We start from the raw sequence: 21609 nt of genomic DNA, 5'->3' as shown, positions 1-21609 counted from the left end.
CGTGTATGCATACAGTTCCTGGTAGCTGGCCCATACCACTTGCCTTGGAGAGATTCAGGAAGCAGGGAGGTTGTCTGTCGAGCACATCACTGCATCATTTCTTAAAGAAAAAAAAAAAAAAGAAAACTGTTTTTCAAAGGGCACCTACATGACTCTGCGGCTGTGTCAATAGGGCTACTTCAAAGTAACATGTCCTTCCTGAGGGTGAGGAAAAGTCTGAGGAAAGAATGGATTAGAACGGCCAGTGGAAGAACACTGAATCGGGAATCTGAAATCTGGTTTCAGCTAAGGCTTTGCCAGTTACCAGTTGTGTAATATGGGGCCAGTCACTGAATCCCTGGAACCTGTTATCATGTTGTTGTTGCTGTTGTGGCTTGTTTTCAGCATCCTGGGACTAACACTAGTAATCTCTTCCCCATCTAGCTCACAGGGGTGTTAGTAATGCTCCATCTTTTCTTCCTATGTCTATTCCTATTTTTAAAACAAATTGGTTTCACTGCACATCCTGTTTATAAGTTTGTTTTTTAATTTATTTAACAGCATAGCATGAGTATTATCCCATGTCTTCTGGTCGTTTTATGACGTTTTAAACGAGCACACAGTCTTCTATTATGAGACTATACCATCTTTACATGCCAGTCCTCAGTTGTCGGCCGTGGAGTTCCATTTTTTGCTGTTAGAAACAGCGTGACCATGTGCAGAGAAAAGGAAGGAATCTGGGCTCCTCAAATCGAGGTCAGACCTCTTGTGTTCTCCTTATATAGAGCCATTTGTCTCTGGCTGGAATTGACACCCTGAAAAACAGAGTGACTGAAGGGCAGGTCACTTAGAAGACAGGAAGGGGATGAGTAAAACAGGGCAGGGATTGTGTCTGTTTATTGGGGCTGATGTGACAGGCAGTTTTACATGTGTTAGAACAACCCTATGAGGTAAGGTTAGGGCTGAAGTGAATCCATGCTCACAGCTACCAGGTTCAAAGGGGAACCTGACTAGGAGGGGACCAGAAGCAGCACTGTGTCACCCTCTCCTATGCTTCACCTCCTCTCCTCCTCTCCATCAGGTACCCTCCCCTCCCTCCTCCTCCCCTGTCCACACCTTCCATCGCCCAATGCCCCACTGCTCTTAAATACATCCCTCAGATACTCAGCCTGTTTCCCCGAAAATAAGACCTAGCCAGACAATCAGCTCTAATGCGTCTTTTGGAGCAAAAATTAATATAAGACCCGGTATTATATGTTATGTTATGTTATGTTATGTTATGTTATGTTATGTTATGTTATGTTATGTTATGTTATGTTATATTATGTTATGTTACGTTACATTATATAAGACCCAGTCTTACAGTAAAATAAGACTGGTCGGGTCTTATATTAATTTTCGCTCCAAAAGACGCATTAGAGCTGACTGTCCAGCTAGGTCTTATTTTCAGGAAAATACGGTATTTATCCTTTCTGGAATTCTCAATCACATATTTAGCATTTTATTCTAAATAATCTAACTCGCAGACTCTTAGGGTCACCCCAGTTGATTTACATAGCCTTGCCTGTGTACAATAAAGTTCCTACAAGAAAATTATTATTAAAATGTAATAATCCCACAATACCATGAAGATATTCTATGCTAAGTGTATATTTTATTGTAAACAATCTTATATTTAAAATACACATTTTTACGTCTGCTAAACACTTTTTGCCAGCCTCTATGCTTTTCCCTTCCACCTCCAGCCCACTCTCAAAATCAGGACACATTAGAAAGAAAAATTTCCTACTGGAGTGACTCTGTGGGGTTTATTTGCACTTCTATTAAGGTGAGTTTCTTTGTTTATTTAATAACAGCTGTGGCAGTGAGCAGGGCCCCTGAGAGTCTACATGCTTCCCTGCCACTAAGCAGTCGGTAATTGAAATGAGGGAGTGAGCTAGAAGACGCTAATATCCTTTCCAAATTTAAAATTCTATGTAATTCGGACATAGTATTTTAATGTTCCAATGGGACGGATCTTTCTTTTGTGGTTTACTTTCTTTTGTAAAAAGTTTATACACTAAAAATTAAAAATAAGCTTCCCATTCTCTACCTAAGTAAACTCTATGAAGTGAGAGGAGCATTCACATTCTACACCTAGAAATGCTGAACTACTCCTAGTCTGGCCGTGTGCTCTTGGCAAGCTGCTTCACCTTTCTGAGCCTCAGTTTACCCGTTTGTAAGTGTGAGATTTAAACTAAACGTATCCCGGTGTTACTGGATTCTAATTATGTATTCATTCTGGTCTTAAGTTATCAATAACCCCTTGAGGAACCTAGAACTTTGGGACAGGATCCTCTAAGACGGGGGAGGCGCACAGGGGCGGCGGTTCCGAGGAGTCGCCCGCTTAGCCCAGGCAAGCGCAAAGGCCGAGGCCCCTCGCCAAGGCCAGAGAGGGCCTCTACGCATTACAAGTCAAAACAACCTCTCTTCCCTGCTGACGCCATGGCCCAACTAGGGCTGAAAATCGATCTGGGATCTTTCTGCTCCAGCACCGCCGCCCGCGCAGATGCGGGCGCGTAGACGCGCAGGCTTAAGGGCGGAGGGCTGCGCAGAAGCGGCAGGCGGGGCTGCTGACCGCAGAGAAAGGAGCGGCTGCCCGAGGCCACCCTCTCCCGGCGTCCTCCCCTGGCCACAGGACAGTCGCTGAGCCCACAGGGGTGGGAAGGAGGAGGGAGACCCTGTCTCTAACAAGGGGAGGGAGAGGGGCCACTTCGAAGCCTGGCGCTCTACTAAGGCTCCTCCTGCACAGAAAGGACCTCCGCGGGACCCACCGGGCTGTGCTGTCCGACTCAGCCATTTTACAGACGAAGAGACCAAAACCCAACGAAGGGAGCAGCTGGTCCCAAGGGGGAATGGCAGAGCAGAGACTAGGACCAGGGTCTCCTGTCCCCTTCTCGTCCTCTGTTCCCTCCACCGGGTTTCTTCAGCTAAAGGGCTTTTTTCTTGGTTGCTTCACTAACATGATTCCAGGTTGTTACATAGACCTATCAAATTGATACATAAAAGATCAGAGGTTTGCACATTTGAAACCTGAAACCCATCTCTCCCTGTTGAAGCTACAGCACAGCTTCCTTGCATATACTGCTTGCCATCAATTCAGACCTTTTGCAGCTTTCTGAGTGCCATCATCTTGCCTGTGGTGACCTAGGGATTTCAGGAAACGTCCTGATTATGACCCCATTGCAGAAATGTGTCATACAACTAATCTCATCCACCCTGTGCACAGCATGCAAACTGCATCTCAGAGGGTGCCATGTATTTAATCTAGTTGTTGGGTGACTTGCCTGGCTTTTTGCCCCGGTCCAGTCTCATCTTCATACATTTACTGTTTGAAGGTAATCATGTTATAGGTGAGCCAAACCAGGTGCATTCTGGGAGCAGAGAGAGACAGCCAAGTGACTGTTCCGCTCAATTCGAGTAAGGGTTGGGGATCACTATCATCATCATATTAAGAACTAATGTTTGTTGAGCATTTACTATGTGCGAGGCTCTATGCTAAGTTCTTACAAGTATTTTTTAATATAATTCTTACAGCAACCCTGCTATTGTTATTCCTGTGCTACAGATGAGGAAACAGAGGCACAGGAATTGAACAATTTGCCCCGAGTCACCAACTAGTTGTTGTCAAAGCAAAGATTTGATTCTGGGTTCATCCAAACCTGTGCCTTCAACTGTTTTGCCCTGTTTCCTCTCATGATGGAATAAACACTTTTGGTGTAAGGGAAAGGCTACTAGATGAGGAATGAGGAAACTTGGCTCTACCTGTGTGGGCAAGTCACATAACCTTGTTTTTCAGATACATGAAACAAATATGTGCACATGTGCTTTTTTCTGGGAAGAGCAGCCAGAGTTTGCATCAACATCTCAGAGAGATGCATATGCCCTCCGTGCCTACCACCAAATATATATATATAGATAGATAGATATAGATATAGATATAGATATATATATAAACTTTCTGGACTATCTCATCTTTGCAGCCTTTGTCATGCCAGTCTACTCTACATTCTCTTCCAACATTTTAATGATACAAGAAGAGCTTCAGACTCCAGGACCCCTCTCTGTTTCAGGGGTGTGAAGGGCTCCTGGCTGCACGCTGGCCTTTCAAGCACACCCGCATGTTCAGATAGCAATCACAGGAAGGACGAATGTTGGAATGGGATCATCAAATTCATTCTCCACCTACTTGCAACACCTCAGCATTTTTCCATTAGCCTATCGTATTCTTTACTTGCAACCAGACTCTATGTTTATATAAAGGCCCCAAGTAAAGCTTTCAGAATCCTTTTTTGATTGTACTATAAAAAGAATTCTAGTGGTAGAGCCTCCACTGGGCTTGGGGCTAAAGCATCCATTCATGATTGAGCATCTGCTGTGTCCTGAGCATATAGCAGTGAACGAGATAGACCAGATCCCTGACTGCAGGGAGACTCAGAGGGACTTTGGCAAGGAAGTAGTGCTGGGAAGACTCACAGAGCACCTAGAGCATGCAGGAGGGGCTTCCTTGAGAAGTGGTGAGATTTGAGCCAATCCCTGAAGTCGGACTGGGAATTAATTAAGCTAGAGGTGCAGGTCAGAGGGATGGAAGAGCATCCCAAGCAGAGGGAATAGCTGTGGGAAGGGCCCAACACAATAAAGAACCTGGCTGGTTGGAGGAGCTGAGGAGATGGGCAGGCTGGAGCGCAGCAAGAGTGAGAGCGGTGTATTGTCTCCCTACACCTGCAGATGAGGCTGCTGCAGGAGGTAGGGCCAGTGTATGCAGGGCTCCCAGAGTCAAGAAACATGGGTGCCAGTACCAGCTGTGACATTAATTGGCTGTGTGACATTAACAAAGCAGGTAACATCTCTGATCTTCCATTTCCTTAACTTAAACATGAGAGATGTTAGCTAGATGGTTTGTAAAGTCCTTTTTGGCTCCACTATCCTGTGATTTTGTGACTTCAAAGAAAGTGAAATGGTCAGTGAGAAAAAGAAACTTGGCCCCTGATATCCGGGAGCTGGGAAGTACTATTATCAAGGCCCTTGTGTGCTCCTGTTGAACATAAGCAATTGCATAGGACATCAAAAAAGGCCACTCGGACTGCGATGGATAAAGACAAAACTAAGACCACTCCACAATCATGTCTGAACGCAGACAAAAAAACATTAACATTGTCCAAACCACAAAACTAACAAAGTATCCTCCTATCCTGGCTCAGACTAATTACTACTGCTTCTTTATCAATTACAGCTTCAGCCTCGCTCTACCTTCTCCACCTTGCAGGAGTCGAGGAATTGAACTGGCAACCTTGTGGTTGAGAGCCCACTGGCCCATGTGGGAATCAAACCGGCAGCATGGAGCTCTAACCGCCTGAGCCACCAGGCCGGCCCCACTCTTAATATTTTGATGTGTATCCTCTTAGTCTTTATCATAATTTTTAAAAAGGTTTTTTTTATGCTGAGGTGATAGGGTTGGGAGAAAAGCTAGAAAATTGTGACTATGTGGTTTAGGATGATGGTTTTGGGTGGGAGAAGCAAAAAAATGAGATGCAAGAGGGGAACATACAAGGAGGGTACTGTTGATATTCTCTGTTTTGGATGGTAGATTCTCAGATATTTATTTATTATTAAAAATAACTTCATGAAGAAATAAAAGTGGTTGAAGATGGTCAAAAGGTACAAACTTCCATTTATAAAATAAATAAGTCATGGGATATAATGAAAAGCATGTTGACTATAGTTAATAATATATTGTATATTTGAAAGTTGCTAAGAGAGTAGATCTTAAGAGTTCTCATCATAAGAAAAAAAATTTATAACTATATATGGTGATGGTGTTAACTAGACTTATTGTGTGATCATTTTGCTATATATACAAATACCAAATCATTGTCATATTCCTGAAAGTAATATGTTATGTCAGTTGTATCTCAGTTTTAAAAAGTAAAAATATATCTATAAAATACTAGAGAATCAATGAACAATGAAACTAATTTAAGTAATAAAACCACTCAATGAGGTATCAGGTTATATAATCAACATACAAAGATCAATAGCTTTCATGGAACAAACAATAACCAGCTGAGGACATAACGGTAAAGAAAGCCCCATTTATAATAGCAACAAAGATGATTAAATACCTAGGAATAAACTTGACAAAAATGTGCAAAACCTATAAGAGGAAACACTCCTGAAAGACACAAAATTAGAATTGAACAAAAGGAAAGGCATCCCTGTTCTCGAATAGGACAACTCAACATCATAAAGATGTGAGTGTAACACAATCCCAATAAAAATATCTGCAAGACTTTTATTTTTGTTTCATGGAGTTAGTCAAGTTGATGCTAACGTTCATAAGGAAAAGCAAGCATTCGGGAATAGCCAGGAACACACTAAGGAAAAAAAACTACAAAATACAAATTGGTAGTTGCAAAATAGTCACAAGGAATGTAAAATATAGCACACAGATTATAGTCAATAATATTGCAACAACTATGTATAGTGCCAGGTAGGTACTAGATTAATCGGGGGGGGGGGGTCATTGCATAAATTATATAAATATCTAACCACTGTGCTGTACACCTGAAACTAACATAAAATAATATTGGATGTCAACTATAACTGAAAAAAAAGAAATAAAAATTACAAAGGTGGACTAATTCTGCCAGGTATTAAATCATGCTCAGTCCCCATAATTAAAACACAGTGCTACTGCCACAAGAATAGGTGTACAGACCAATAGAGTAGACTAGAAAGTCCTGAGCTAGATCTAAGTAAATATAGAAATAATAAAGGTGACCTCTTAAATCACGGAAACAAAGATGGGCTTTTAAATAAATGTTGCTGACCAATTAAACAGCCACTTGGAAAAAAAATAAAATTGGATCCACATCTCTCACCACACACAAAAATAAACTTCTCACTGATGAGGAAACTAAATGTAAAAAAAAAAAAAAAAAAAAAAAAGATAGAAAATAATAATTAGATAGAAAATAATTTAATAAATTAAACTAGAAAAAATATGGTGAATTCCTCTACAAACTCAGGGTAAGGAAAAGCTTTCTAACACTGACTCAAAATTCAAGGGCAATAAAAGAAATAATTTATAAATTTGACTACATAAAAATGTTTTTTAAAATTGCATGGTAAAATAAGGTCAAAGAACTGCCAAATTAGAAGAAAACATTTGCAGCACATATCACAGATAAAAGGCTAATATCCATAATACATAAAGAACTCTTCAAATTTGAGAGGAAAAGGACCAAAACTCTGATAGAAAAATGGGAAAGAAATACAAATAGAATATATAGATATAGCTATAGCTATAGATATAGATATATTCTGTTTGTATATAAATAACTTAATAAAGAAATAAAAGTGGACCAGGCATAGACCAATGGTGCAAATGTCATCAACCAAGGATTATGATTAATCCAGTTTTATGCACCTGAGGTCCAATTAAAACTACAAGAATTCCCATAATAGATTTTATGCTATGATTAAAAGTAAGTTTGGTCTTCTGGAGACCTAAAATGACACACTAGGGTACACTGACAAATCAGAGAAAGAAAGGAAGGAAGGAAGGAAGGAAGGAAGGAAGGAAGGAAGGAAGGAAGGAAGGAAGGAAAGAAAGAAAGAGACTCCCATTTCATCATTAACCTCACTCAGTTTTTTCAATGAGTTCTGAATTCCAACTCCTACACATGATAAACTTGGCCACTATTATGTAAACACTGATGTGTCAGAAGGTTTCAATGTGAACCAGATAAACTTCCCAGGTCCCTTCTACCTCTAAGATTCTATAGTTTTAGATGGGTGACCTGGTGTACCAAAACAGTCTGCTTAAATCTACCCACTCAGTTAATGAGGCAAGAATGACTTTCCCAGACCCCTTCTTCCTAATTACACAAGAAGTTTCACCTGGGGATACTTCTTATTGTCCTCAACAAAACTCCAGATTTATGTATTTGTTTGTTTTTCTGTTTATGTCCTATCATTATTTATAAAAATGAAAGATTTTGGAAATTGGGGTGAAATAAGAGCAGGAAAAAAAAGTAATACCATCAGTAATATTAAAAACACAAATATGCACATGTTTGGTTTCTATCTTAGCTAGAGCTGGGCCACAAATTTGGTTACAGATTCCTAATAGTCAAAGCAGAGAGGGAAACAGGAGGTAGGAGATTAATAATGCCTATAAAATAATTTGGGCCAGTTTTTCCTAGGAAGACCAGTATTTCCATTTGTTTAGAGCTATGTCCTAATGGTATGCTGGAGCAGGCTTTCACTGCTGCACGAGAGCCGATCGTTAAATAGCAAGGATTTTTGCCAAGTTGATTGTTAAACCGTTGGTAGCTTGAAATGTGCCATGGTGGGAGTATTCAACAAACACTACAAATTAGGGCATGTTTTTTCCTTTGGTTTTGTTTGTTTGTTTGTTTGTTTGTTTGTTTTGCCTTTGGAGAGTTGGTTTACCAACACACTACTGCATGCTCCAGTGGTCCTTGTAAGGGGCCACTTTGCAAGGCCAGCGTTGCTACAATTGGGAGGGAGAAAGGCTTAGTGTGCAAGCTCGTAGAGTGCCACAGAAACATCCCCTGGGAGAAGTCGGAATATATCCTCAAGACCAGCCTGGTGTATGCATCAGCATTCACCTACCCCACCTCAGTCCTTCCTTCTTTCCAGTACTACTCTCTGGAATCTCAGACTTGGGCCTACAAAAAAACATGCCATGCCCAGAGAGGGGCAGGCATAGCTCTCCATTCAAAAAAATGCATCCAGAGTCTGGGAGCGGCTCCAATGAAGGATTTTTACGCTTTCCATTAGGTCAGCACTTCCCAAGCCTGTGTCTCCCAGCTTTGTAACAAGTGTCCCTGGAGCAAGAGGGGGGAGGTGGAAGCGTTCCATGCTGAAGTAAATTTGGAAATGAGTAGGTTACTATTAAACAGTTCTCTTTACTGCAGGGCTTCTCAGAGCCTTTGGGAGGAGACCGTGCCTTTGTGGCACAGAGTGCACATCAATTCCCACACTTATTTTACCCGAGAACAGTTTGTAATGGCACATCTCGGGACACCAGATGGAAAATACACCACCCTGTATCGTCAGCGCTCATTTAGTGATTTTTGAAAGGCAACACCAGGACATTATTCCCCAGAAATATCTCTTTCCTGTAGGGCTGGAAGCCCTGGCATTTTTCTTTATGACAGCATGAATTGAATGTCTTTGCTTTCCGCCTGAACCATTTCATTAAGCCTGTGGGTATCCACACATCCATCAGCAGAGCTTACTTAAGGGAAACGTTTCAGGACAAGACATTTCTTAATTTGTGACTTCCGTCCCCAGGAACTCACTGGTCATATCAAAGCCCAAAGGCAGCATACATTTCAGCTCACAAGGTTCGGGAGCAGAGAATATGCATTTCTTGTTATTTTTTAACCTTGAATTTTCACCCCACCTCAACTCCCATTCTATTTAGTTTTCTGTCTTTTACTTTCTTCTTGAGATAGTTTCATAAACTCCTAAGATGGTTTATCGTGCTGTCACTCCACATGTGCAGTCATTCACTTAACAATCATTTAGGATACCCCTCTGCTTTCCAGGCCACAAATGGGATAGACCAGGCCCTGTCATCAAGTAGTTCATAGTCCAGCATTCACGAATATTGGTTTTCCTCTCCTCCTTATCTTCTTTATGTGCTTTGTCTTGGCTCCTTCTCCCTACTTCACTGGGTGCCCCATGATGTCCCTCCTCACCCTCATTCATCCTTTCTCCTCCCTTCCATGAGAGTTTTTTCCAAGGACTAACAGGAACCCAGCTCAGCTGGTTTTTATCACGCTCCTGTCCTTGCATTTTTCCGACTCAATTAAGCCATTACCAGGGCTAAATGAGGCATGGACTCTCCAAAAGTCACACCTGTTGTCAGGGAGATGGAGGGTAAGAACCTTTGCAGCTGGCGGGCAGACGACAAGCAGGGAGGCAGCCGAGTGTGACCAGCAGTTTTTGTTCCCCCAGCGCTGAAAGAGGGCCCTCATTTTAAAACAAGATGCCCCTTGCTTTAATACAGAAGGAATGAAGTCTGACATAAAACGGATGGTCACATTGGTGATGACAGATGTGATATCCCTAATTTTTTGGCAAATGTACACCAGGTGCGTATAAAAACCCACATTGTGGATGTGTGCTCAGCAAGAGGTAAAGAAAGCTGTAACCAGAGCCAGGTACACGGGGTTTGGTCAAACTTTCTCAGGGTTTTCCCTGTCCACCCTCATTAAAACATACCCGCTTCACCTTTCTGCAAAAGTAGCTTCACACCTTACTGTTGGTATTCTTTATGATCAGTGTGACAAAAGAGGGAAAGAGTACAATCAACCAGAGACAGATCAGTGTACTTCCCTATGAAGAGAAGTGATCTCTAGTGAAAATCAATTTTGGTTTCATAATCACCTCTTTTTCCAGGCAACCCAGAATTTTTATTTCTGCCATCCAGGGATTGAGAAATCGTAACATTTGAACTTGCCGTGCCTCTGATTTACTGAGTGGTTTTATATTCCAAAGGTCTATGCCTCAGTTTTCTCTAGTTGAGATGTGGGCAAAAATCATTCTGCCCTAGAATTATACCATTTCCAAAAGTGTTAAAGCCCAGGGTTGATTTTACTTTGATGAAAATTGAAATGTGCATGGTTGACTCCTAACCTTGCCTTGCTATCCTCTGTTAATTTGTCCTTTACTCTGGAACTTGTATGAGCCATCCCAACTTGTTCAACAGATATTTTTTGAGCATCCATTTGATACCAGGTTCCTCATTTGATGCTAGGAATGCAACTGTGATCATGATGAATCCCTGCCTTTAGGAACTTTTGGTCATGTGGGGTGATCCCTTCCCTGTTCTGTCCTAGAATTGTCCAACCAGCCCCTGGTTTTTACTGGTCATGCTTCATTCATTCATTCTTTCATTCATTCATTCAGCAAATACTTGTGGAGCGTCTACTAAGTTCCAGGCACTATGCTTTGTGCCAGGCTACAAAATGAGGCACCACCCTCTAGAAGCTTCCGATCCCCCCTGGAATTAATTATCTCTCCTGGCGGCCACCAGAAAGAACATCACTCTTCCCTCTGTGCTCCCTCAACACGTAGTTCATGCCTCTAACGAGCATTTGCATCACTGTAATTATAAGACATCTTCCTGTCTCCTTTTAAACCAGGAGCAACTTGAAGGCAACAATCTCAACTTTCTTTCCTGAGTGCCTTGCACTCCCTGGTGTCTACCACATAGAGGAGCTCAATAAATGTTTTTTGAATAAATAATGTATGAGTTTACACAAATCACAAAACTGTGGAACTATAGACCCCTCTGCCCTGACCTCCAATTCCACATCTCTTGGATGAGGAACTCAGTGATCAATAACCTGTCAATACTGAAATGCTCCTCATGATTTCAAGGACCTTCTAAACATAAACATAAAACCAGCTGGTCCATGGGTCATTTCTTCTTCCAAATGTACCTGTCATTGAGATAAAGAACAAATAAAGCTTTAGCTTGTGTTTGCAATACATTTTTTTTTTTCAGGAGGGCAAACATAATTATATGTGATTTAAATGAAATAAACTTATAGTAAGGAGCAGAAATGAGTTTATTTGTGACTCATGGATAAATACAGTTAATATAGCCACAATAAGAAAAAATATAACAACAGTGGTTTAATAAGTGAAAAGCATTTTTTCTCTGTCATATAAAAATCCAGGCACAGTCTGGTATTGAGGTTCTGCTCCATGAAATCCTCAGCTCCTGGCACCATCATTCCCTAGGATATGGCTCCTGGTTCAAGATGGGTTCTAGCTGCGACATTCACCTCCATGCAGCAGAATAGAGGAATGGGGGGATGAAGAGACAAAAGACAAACACCAACTCTCTCTTAAACCAAGTTTCCTGGAAGCTGCCACAGGACACTTCAACTTACATCCCATTGGCCAAAACTTAGTCATATGACCACACATAATTATAAAGGAAGTTGGGGAAAGTACTCTTTTTATTTTGAACAACCACTTATCCAGCTAAAAATTATTTTACTGTGGCATAAAAGGAGTACAGATATGAGGGATACAATTAGAAGTCTACCGTAGATACTAAAACTGAAGTGTTAGTGATTATTCAAGAACTTTTGTATTCTAATAATTGCAGGCTGAAATGACAATGACAAACTCCAACTCTTAATCCACTCTGCTATCATCATGCTTGGTACCACTCTAGTTGTCCATATCTAGGTGGTGGGAGAAGTAAGGGAGAAAGAAAACAAAGCTTTTGCAACAAGAAATTTTGGGGTGAGGGTGATGTAATGGCAACAGGAATGAAAAGGGGAAGGCAGAGTGGAGAGAGGTGGGAGAATCAACAGAAAAAAGTGAATGGATATAGGAGGAAAGGGAGAGAGAGGATTTAGCATGATTCTCAGCTTTGAAAGCAAATTAGACCCTGGTAATTGGATTAAAAAGGGTGGTTTGGAAACTACATTAGACTGGTGGCGTTAACTACTGCAAATTGACATGAAATCTCTCCTTCATCTGTTATTTCTTGCCATGAATTTCCTCTTGAATAGACTAATGAAGTTAATAAACCTCTCCAAGTAGTTAATCTTTAACAGGAAAAATTTAACAGGTCTTTGTGACTTACCCTAGCCAATTATAATGTTCCCTCTCCTAATTTAGTGCACTATATGGGACTCCTTAAAATTCTGAGTTCTTGAGGCATTCTTAATTCAAGTGCCAGAATTTCTCACTTGAGTAAGCTGACTATTTGGAGAATCTATTCCCTCAACTAGAAAGTAAAGTTGGTATTGCCCTTTATACAGTTGTAAAGTTTAAATATATTGGATGTGTAAAGGACCTGACATCATGAGTGGTTCAATAAGTACTAGTTTCTACCTCCTTCCAAAATACTTTCTTTTTTACACATTCATTCAACAAACATTTATTCAGCAGTTACTATTTCAGATACTGTGCTAAGTGCTGGGAGCAACGTTGAATTTAGTCATTGAAAACAAAGTTACAATACTTTTTTTCTCACTTCTGAATGTTGAGGTAAATTGTGATCCTCTACACCAGTGTACCTGCCCCTGGACTGGGAATTCTGAGGACAGGGAATGTGCATGTGTTTGTTACCTTATATTCCCGGGCCTTAGCACATATACTTACTATATGAATGACTGAATATCTGACCAAGGTCCAAGGAATGAAGCCAAAAGCAGGACTGGAGTCAGAGAACTAGGATGATTGTGGAAGTTCAGACATTATTGGAGGCAATTCCATGAATATTGAATGTCTGCAGGGGTGTTCCTTCCATATGGGGCTCAGTACCCTCTTCTAGAACGCTGTTGGAGATCCTAAGGGAAAAGAGGGAGTGTATGACAATGTTTAAGAGCTTAGGCTCTGAAATCAGACATCTGCACATCTAATTATAGTAAAGTGTAATAAATCTTCCAAGAAAGGAACTCCAAGTTCCAAGATGTAATAGGCTATTACAGGTGGACCTGCCTGGTCTGAGTGTTCAGGGAAGGCCTCCTTGAAGAGTCCTGTACATTGCTGACTGCACAACTGAGGAGTTAGCATGAGTGGAGAAACAGCCTATATGCCACTCCCCACGCAGTAGGTATGGCTTGCCCCAAGACTGTGTCTGCCCCAGAAGCGTGCTTTTCTCCACTCACACAAAGGCTCCACAATTCTCCAAGCCATGCCCCCAAAGTTATGGATATCTGAAAGCTGAAAGATAATGAGATGTTTTCCAGACAAAGTTTAGGCCAGAGGGACCAATAGGGGAGCAGTCTGGGGAATTCAAAAGTCGCCTGGTGTATTTGAGGAACTGAAGAAAGTTCACTATGGCTGGAGTGTGGAGTTCAAAGTGAAGACTAGCAAGAGTAAAGCCGGAAAGGTACTCGTTACAGCTGGCATTTTCTATGAGTTTACTAGTTGCACTGTGCTAGTGGATCTCCGTGCATTATGTTATTGAGATCACAAGAGGTTAAGTGACTTGCCCAGAGTCATATGTTAGGAAATCGTAGAACTATGATTCAAAGCCAGGATTAATTCCAGAGCCTATGCTCCAAACAGTTTGTTCCATGGCATCCAAAGATTTGCAAAGTGGACTGACTGCAAAGGGACAAAGCTGGAGGAAAGAGCACCAGTTGGGAAATAGTTGCAGAAATCCAGATAAGAAATGTTGGTGGACTTAAGATGGCCTTGGAAATGGGAAGGAGTGGATGGATTCCAGAGAGATTTAGGAAGTCGAATCTACAGGAGTTGGTGGTGGTTTGAATATGAAGGGCATTTATGAAGAAAGGGAGGAGGCAAGGATGATTTCTTATTTTGTGTCTTTGTGAACAGCCTGCCATTTGCTGAGATAGAAAATGGTGAAGGAGGAACAAGTTTGGGAGAAAGTGAGTTTAGAGCCTGTCGAGTTGGAAGCACCTATGGGACACCCAAGTGGAGACGTCCAGTTGATGGTTTGATGCTTGGGTCTGAAACTCAGGAGAAGCTGTATTGTTAGCTGACATCAATGTCATTGGTAATTTACCCACAGAGTGAGTGACAAGAGTGTAGAGTGAGAAGAGCAGAGCGTTCCTACTAAGACAATCAGGCTAAGCCAAAGGACGTTTTCTTAGATCCAGCTGTTGAGCTTTGCAGAACATGACCCGACTTTTGATTTATCTGTGTCCTTTTCAAGAACTATTCTTCAGAGGTTTATGGTGTGTCATATTATAAACTGCAGCCAGAAACCTGTGATGAGGAGGCTCAAAAAGCGGGGCTATCATAATAAATAATGAATAAGTGGCCTTTTGCCATACGTTTTTGTGATTTAAAATCAGATTTAAACTTAATTATGACTCATTTTGTATTTTCTATAAGAACCTATGTGCTGAGTAAAGTATCATTAACATTATTATTATACAAGGAATTGTTACTGCTATGCCAGTTCCATGCATTATTTACACAGAAGAATGAATGAGTTTAAATCCAGTGGCAACATCAGTGGAGGCCTTAGCTGATCAATGACCTCTTTAAAATGTGGCCTTCATAACCGAACACAGTCCTTCTCCCATATGAGCAATTAAAGTTTCCTGTATCTTCCATGAAGTGCTATAAAAATGAGACTCTAAGCCAGCCTTCTCCACCTGCTACCCTCAGCGTCTCCAAGTAGAAATTCTGAACCACCTCTGTTGCAGTCATCGTAACAAGATGGTAAATCCCGAAATAAAGAGGCCATTGATTTAAACCAGCTTAGTTGAATTCATTCTGTCTCTCTTTCCTTTTAGAAAGCACCAAAGACAGTCTCTACATGATGTGGCTTCGAAAGACTCAAGGACCATCCACCTCACTAGTCTGCCATGGAGAAGGCAGAAATGGAAATTCAAACACCACGACTTCCAGTCTGTTACTAATCTCTCTGTAGACATGTGCCCCCACCACAGGGAGTGAACTGCACCAAGGGGGAACGTTCTTGGGGCCCCCGAACTTCCAGCATTCCTATCTCTCTCCCTGAAAACAAAGCAGAACTATGGCACTTTATAGCTGCTGTTTCATCCTCTTGGCATTTACCTGGCTCACCTCTGCCTATGGGCCCGACCAGCGAGCCCAGAAGAAAGGGGACATTATCCTCGGGGGGCTCTTTCCTATTCATTTTGGAGTAGCAGCCAAAGATCAAGATCTAAAGTCAAGGCCAGAGTCTGTGGAATGTATCAGGTAAGGGAAGGAGCCAAGTCAAAGAGTCTCTTCTCTTCTGGGTGGTTGGATGGTTGGAGAAAAGCTGTACCTAACCCCAAATAATTTTTTGTTTTCAAACTTCGTTCTCTCTTTTCAAAAATAGTGATTGATAATCATGCTGAGGCTTATTATCCCCAACTCCCACCACCATTTTTTAAGGAAATTTTTCCAAAAGTAAAATGTCAGTGATACTGAGTAGAAAAATCCATAGCCTGTTGGAGCATGTGCCTGGTAACTGAGTCATCATCGTTCACCAGGAAACAGTATTGCTTAATGGAAGACTAAGTACCTAGAAGGAAATTAATTGTAGGTCTTTCAAACCTGAGTAGTGATATTTCCCACTGACTGTAAGTGCCCCAACGATCAGTAATAGCTGAGTATTGGCTGCCTCACTCTTATTTGTTTTTGAAGGATTTAGAGTTGAAAGAAACCTCAGTGGTTGGCATGACCCAGGCATCTTCAAAATACCCATAGCATTTTTAGAACCACTCCCATTAGAAAGTCTTTCTTATAGAAACCCGAAATCCCCCTGCTAACAGAGAATATATCTAACACAGATGGAGAAGCACGGAATCCATCTTATTCGACTGGACCCTTTTTGGCCATTTAATGACAGCTAATGTATCTCGTTGAATCATTTTTTTTTTTTTTTCCAGGCCAAATAGTCTCAGTTTTTAAACAATTACTCCATGACATGACTTCCAGACCTCTCACCATTCTGGTTGCCCTCCATCTGATGCTCCCTAATTTATCATGACTCTTAGAATGTGGCATCTAAAACAAGGCACAATTCCTTCAAATAGAATCTGATTTCTGCAGAGTACAGTGGGCTGCATATCACCTCCCTTAATCCACAGACCATTACTGTCCCCCAAGTTTTGACCCATCTTCTAAGTGAGAATAGCACATTCTCTTTGAAATGTGCGACTTCCAAAAGTGATCCAGCACTTTTCCTTGGTCTTCCTGATAGCTGGAAAATGAAAATAAAAACTAGGACTGTTCCAACAAAACTGGATTTCTGTTTATGTTCTAATGAGAGCTCACAAATTTGATAAAATGTTTCCATGAATGCAGAAAAACTAAGTGCAGAATTCCACTGATGTTGATTACATCCTCTGCATAGCCCTTGTGGACAAATATCCTCTTTGTTGTACTTTGCTGGACAGAGTTGTGCATGTGCCATATACACAGCTAAGATCAAGCAAGAAGCTTGACCTTAAATAAGATAGATTTTTAATTATATTAAACAAAGACAGCAAAATCCGTTTAGCAGCATAGATATTTTATGTAATCAAAAATTCTGTAATATCTCTTCATAACTTTGTAGGTTTAAAACAAATAATTAAATAACACACATAAAGGAAATGACTAAGAGTAAACATCACATTGAAAGTGTGACTTAGATCAGGACCTTTAGGAACCTAAACGACGCGGTGGAGTAAAACAGATTGTATTTCTCACCTCCTGTCACTGAGTTCAAGTGGTGCAACCTACGCTATGACGAGAAAGAACCTGCGGAGTTGTTCTGGGCACTGAAACCCTGATTCCGCACATTTAACAAGCCCTCACTCTGAGCCAAGTCGTAGGAGAGTGAAAATTATGGCACGGACCCTATTTCTCTTTGTTAATATGCTTGTTTTTTATTCAAAACAATGCTTTTTGAAAAGCAATCTATGCTCATTTTTTAAAAAATAGAAAGTGTCAATAAATCAAAGGCACACAATTTTAAAACTCATATTCCACCACCCAGAAATAACCACTGTTTGTGAACAGCCTTTCTATACATAATATATTTCTGCTTGTTTACAAAGTTGGCATCACTCATTTCCCTTTCCAATTTGATCTCCAGGAATGTCATGGTCTAAATTTATGACTTTGAAAATCTGAGATTATTCTTCGGCTCCCACATATTAAAATCATAATCTATTTATATTTTCCCTGGTCCTTTTTCTTTTTAAATCTCTGTATTACTTTTACTAAAGTATCTTATATCAGCAACGTCAAGTTCTTTGCTGGATAAGGCAGATACAAATTACTCGTTCTGTTACTATTACCAGTCTTCATCATTATTGCTCCCTAACGCTGTGTGAGGCACCATACTGAAAATTTTGCATAATTATCTCACGTTCGCAGCCACCGTATGAGGTAGATCTTATCCCCCTTTACGGAGAGGACTTTGAGTCTCAAAGAACACAACATCATGAAACCAAAAAGTAACAGACGCACGATTCCAGCCCAGCTATGCCCAGTCTTTACTCTAATGGGGAGGTAACCAGAAAGCCTCCCATTTTCTTCCGTTTCTTTTTTCTTCTAGGTATAATTTCCGGGGCTTTCGCTGGTTACAAGCTATGATATTTGCCATAGAGGAAATAAACAGCAGCCCGGCCCTTCTTCCCAACATGACGCTGGGATACAGAATATTCGACACTTGCAACACCGTTTCCAAAGCCTTGGAGGCCACCCTGAGTTTTGTGGCCCAGAACAAAATTGATTCTTTGAACCTTGATGAGTTCTGCAATTGTTCACAGCATATCCCTTCTACTATCGCTGTGGTGGGAGCAACTGGCTCGGGCATTTCCACAGCAGTGGCAAACCTGCTGGGACTCTTCTACATTCCCCAGGTACCCAGGCCTTCTTAGGTGGGGCAATGTGGGCAGGGGGCAGGAGAAGCTGGTTCGGAGGACGGCCATGCCCTGTGTCCGCACAGTTTGCTCTTTTCCTGTCTCTGGCTTTCCACAGACACAAAAGACCTTTTCATTAGTTGAGGCACTGGATGATGACCATTTGGGATTTCTGAGACCCCAGTGTCAACATCAACTGACCTTCACAACTCTCCCAAAATTCATTTAAACATACCTTATATAAAACTTTGTATATACCTTTTATTTCTTTATTTTTATACCTTGCATAAAACTTTGTCTTTTTCCCCCCAAAGTGCTCAGTTCTTTATTTTCCAATCTATTCTTTTAGTAAATGACCATTCACTGCCTTTACTAAAAGGAATGAGACCATATGATGTAAATCCAGCCTTTCAAACCCCAAATATGTCCCTCATCCTGTTCCATTAAAAGTCTCTGCCTCCCTATCCTCTCGTTGAAAATTTAGCTCAGAGGGAGGCAGAGCCTATTTTCTCACAAAACAGGAACTTCATCACTATGTTGCACATTCTAGTACTGGAAAATATCCTACTTCACTCAACAAATATTTCTGGAGTGTATATGAAGAAGCATCTCCACCTGGCAGGAACTCAGCCAAGGTGGGGACATGTCTGCGTTTCCAAATGCTAAGAATTCACTGAAACAAGTGCTTTAATAAACATTTGTTCAAATTTGCATATTTTTTGCATGAAAAAAAAGACAGCAAACTCTAAATGCCATTTTATAACCTGATTCCACCCCCTTTAACACCATAGAGCAAACCTTTTTTCATGTTAATATTTATAGATCTATGACATCATTTTATAATACTGAAAAATTGGAAACAACCTAAATGTCCGTGAATGGGAGAATCAGCTCAATTTTGATATATCCCTTATGTCAATTTTTAAATTAAATTATAAATCACACTTTAAATTTATTTTTTGATGTCTAATATTTAGAATTCATAAAGTACCCTTGATAAATTCACATTTCTATGTTGCAAGGTCTTTTTTTCCTTGCTGATAGCCATTATTCCTTTATATACATGTGACAACTGAGAAAATCTTGTCACCATTTCCCGAATCCTTACTTCAGGGAATTAAAGGTGTTTCCCATGGGGAAGCCCTGGCTCTGTAAGTTTTCTGCTAAAATGATCTAACAAAGCCCATATCAGCAAATGTGCTGGGCAAGACGCAAATATTAATCTTTTAAATTTGGCATATAGTGCAATATTATTTTAAATACACAGTACAGTAGGTTGTCATTATCCCATGGCCAACAGGCATAAGACATAATTGTCATCAAGTAAAAGAAAATGTAGGGGAAGGTTTTAATGTTTTGTGGTTTGGATGAAAGATTAGGTTAAGTTGAATTTAAATTATAAAAGTGATGAGATCACTATAATGACTATCAGTCAAATTAATGTAATTATACCTACAGCAATGGTTCTCTGCCATGGCTGCATGTTGGAACTATTTGGGGAGATTGAAAAATACTGGTGCCTGGGTTTTACACCCCAGAGATCCTGGTTTCATTGATGTGAGATGCAGCTTGGGCACTGGGAGTTTTGAAAGCTCCCAAGGCAATTCCAATGTGCAGCAGAGTTGGGAACCACTACTCTGCCAGCTGGAGTCAGAAACCCAGTGTTATTTTTTATGCCACTCATGCCACCAAGTGGATGGAACAAGCAGACCAGCTAAAACAAGTTGTGGTTAAAACAGTTCTCTGAATCATTCATGAAATTCTCCCCTCTTACAATAAAAAAATTTTGTGTGTTTTTAAGGGTGTTTTTTTTTGGGGGGTTGCGTATGAAGTGGTGTTTATCCTCAAACTTGACAAATATTATAAATGCACTCTTCAAGAGAAACATATCCATGAAGATATTTTTGTTTTGTTTTTTAAATTTCTTTCCCTTTAAAATCCTAGTTTTCAAAGATCAAGAAGTAAGCAGTGATGGATGGATTTACAAAATTCCCAAGTAGGTTTTCCATTTGCAAAAACCTGATTCAGGAGTCTGTTGTTTGGGTCTGCAAATAGAGGTCTCTAAAAAACAATAACATCTCAACAAATTACTTAATCTAACTACCAATCTCATGAACTTCCATGTAGAGCAAGAAAATCTACTGTGAACTTCCATAGTAGAGCAAGATCTTTCTTTCCTGATCAAAGAAAAAAATCATCAATTTCACATTATAACTTCCAAAATCAAAGCTCTTGTTAGGAAAAAGTTCTTTCATTATAGATGATGTAATACAGAATTGTACACCTGAAATCTATGTAATTTTACTAACAATTGTCACCCCAATAAATTTTTTTTAAAAAAGGGGATAATACATTACAGGATTAATAAATGGTAACTTTTGAAAAAAAGAAAAAAGAAAAAATTTTTTCATAGACTAGTGCCTTTTATGTTTTTGATGTAGAAACTATTCATTGATAAGAAGGAATGTATTGAAATAATTCATTTTAAAACACTGAACACAGAAAATTAATTGTTTCAATTGATAAGAAGTATTAAAATGGCATTCCCCCAAATTTCTTCACCTTGGTTTTCCTAAGAATTTTTAAATCTCTATAGAAAACTGGAGAACAAGAGATGTTAAACACTCCTTTATTACCTAGAAGGAATTCCATTAAGTATAAAAATGCTTTGTTCTTCAGAAGAAATGGTCCAACAACCTTGAGCTTCCTAATGGGTGAGCCAGGACACACAGGAGTACTACAGATTGGCCAAAACCTGCCAAGACATTGATCCTTTCAATGTCTGAGATGTACAGGTGGGGCTGAGGCTGGTCAGAGACACACACACACACACACACACACACACACACACACACACACACACATACCAGGTTGGTCAGCCTCCTCCATCAGCCCCATCTTTTCTGTTAGCCACAATGTGAAAAAAAGTTGGGAAGCTCTGCACTAACAAATGCTTTACATAATATTTGGATACTTCTTCAGGCAATGATATTTCACCATCAACAGTAGAGCTTTCTTTCTTTGGTGGCCCACATCCATGCTCAAATGTAGAACTGGCTATGTCTTAGAAAGTGGAAATACATCTAGGCAGCTTCTCCAGGGTTCCTTTTTAGCCCCTCTGGGTTTTGGAGACTCACATCAAAAGCCTGTCAAGAGACCTCAGCCATCACTTGAAATTGAACAGAAGGCAGGGCTCTCGATGGTGATTGAACCAACCCACTGAGAAGCCAGGAGAGCAAAG

At 40.4% G+C, this 21609-nt stretch overlaps 1 protein-coding gene across 2 annotated transcripts in view; it reads left to right on the top strand.

Moving 5' to 3' along the window:
• Positions 1-21609, top strand: part of CASR (calcium sensing receptor) — a 67200-nt gene that overhangs the window by 23389 nt on the left and 22202 nt on the right. For both annotated transcript variants that reach the window (XM_019714025.3, XM_019714026.3), the window contains exons 2-3: positions 15300-15726; positions 18062-18368. In XM_019714025.3, coding sequence (XP_019569584.2) covers positions 15542-15726; positions 18062-18368 — 492 coding nt within the window. In that variant the 5' untranslated portion in view covers positions 15300-15541. The remainder of the gene's footprint in view (positions 1-15299; positions 15727-18061; positions 18369-21609) is intronic.

Source organism: Rhinolophus sinicus, chromosome 17, assembly GCF_057876585.1.
Source record: "Rhinolophus sinicus isolate RSI-liver-muscle chromosome 17, RSI-T2T, whole genome shotgun sequence".
Taxonomy (NCBI): Eukaryota; Metazoa; Chordata; class Mammalia; order Chiroptera; family Rhinolophidae; genus Rhinolophus; species Rhinolophus sinicus.
Note: the sequence above shows the minus strand (reverse complement) of the source record. Positions and strands in the feature narration are given on the sequence as shown.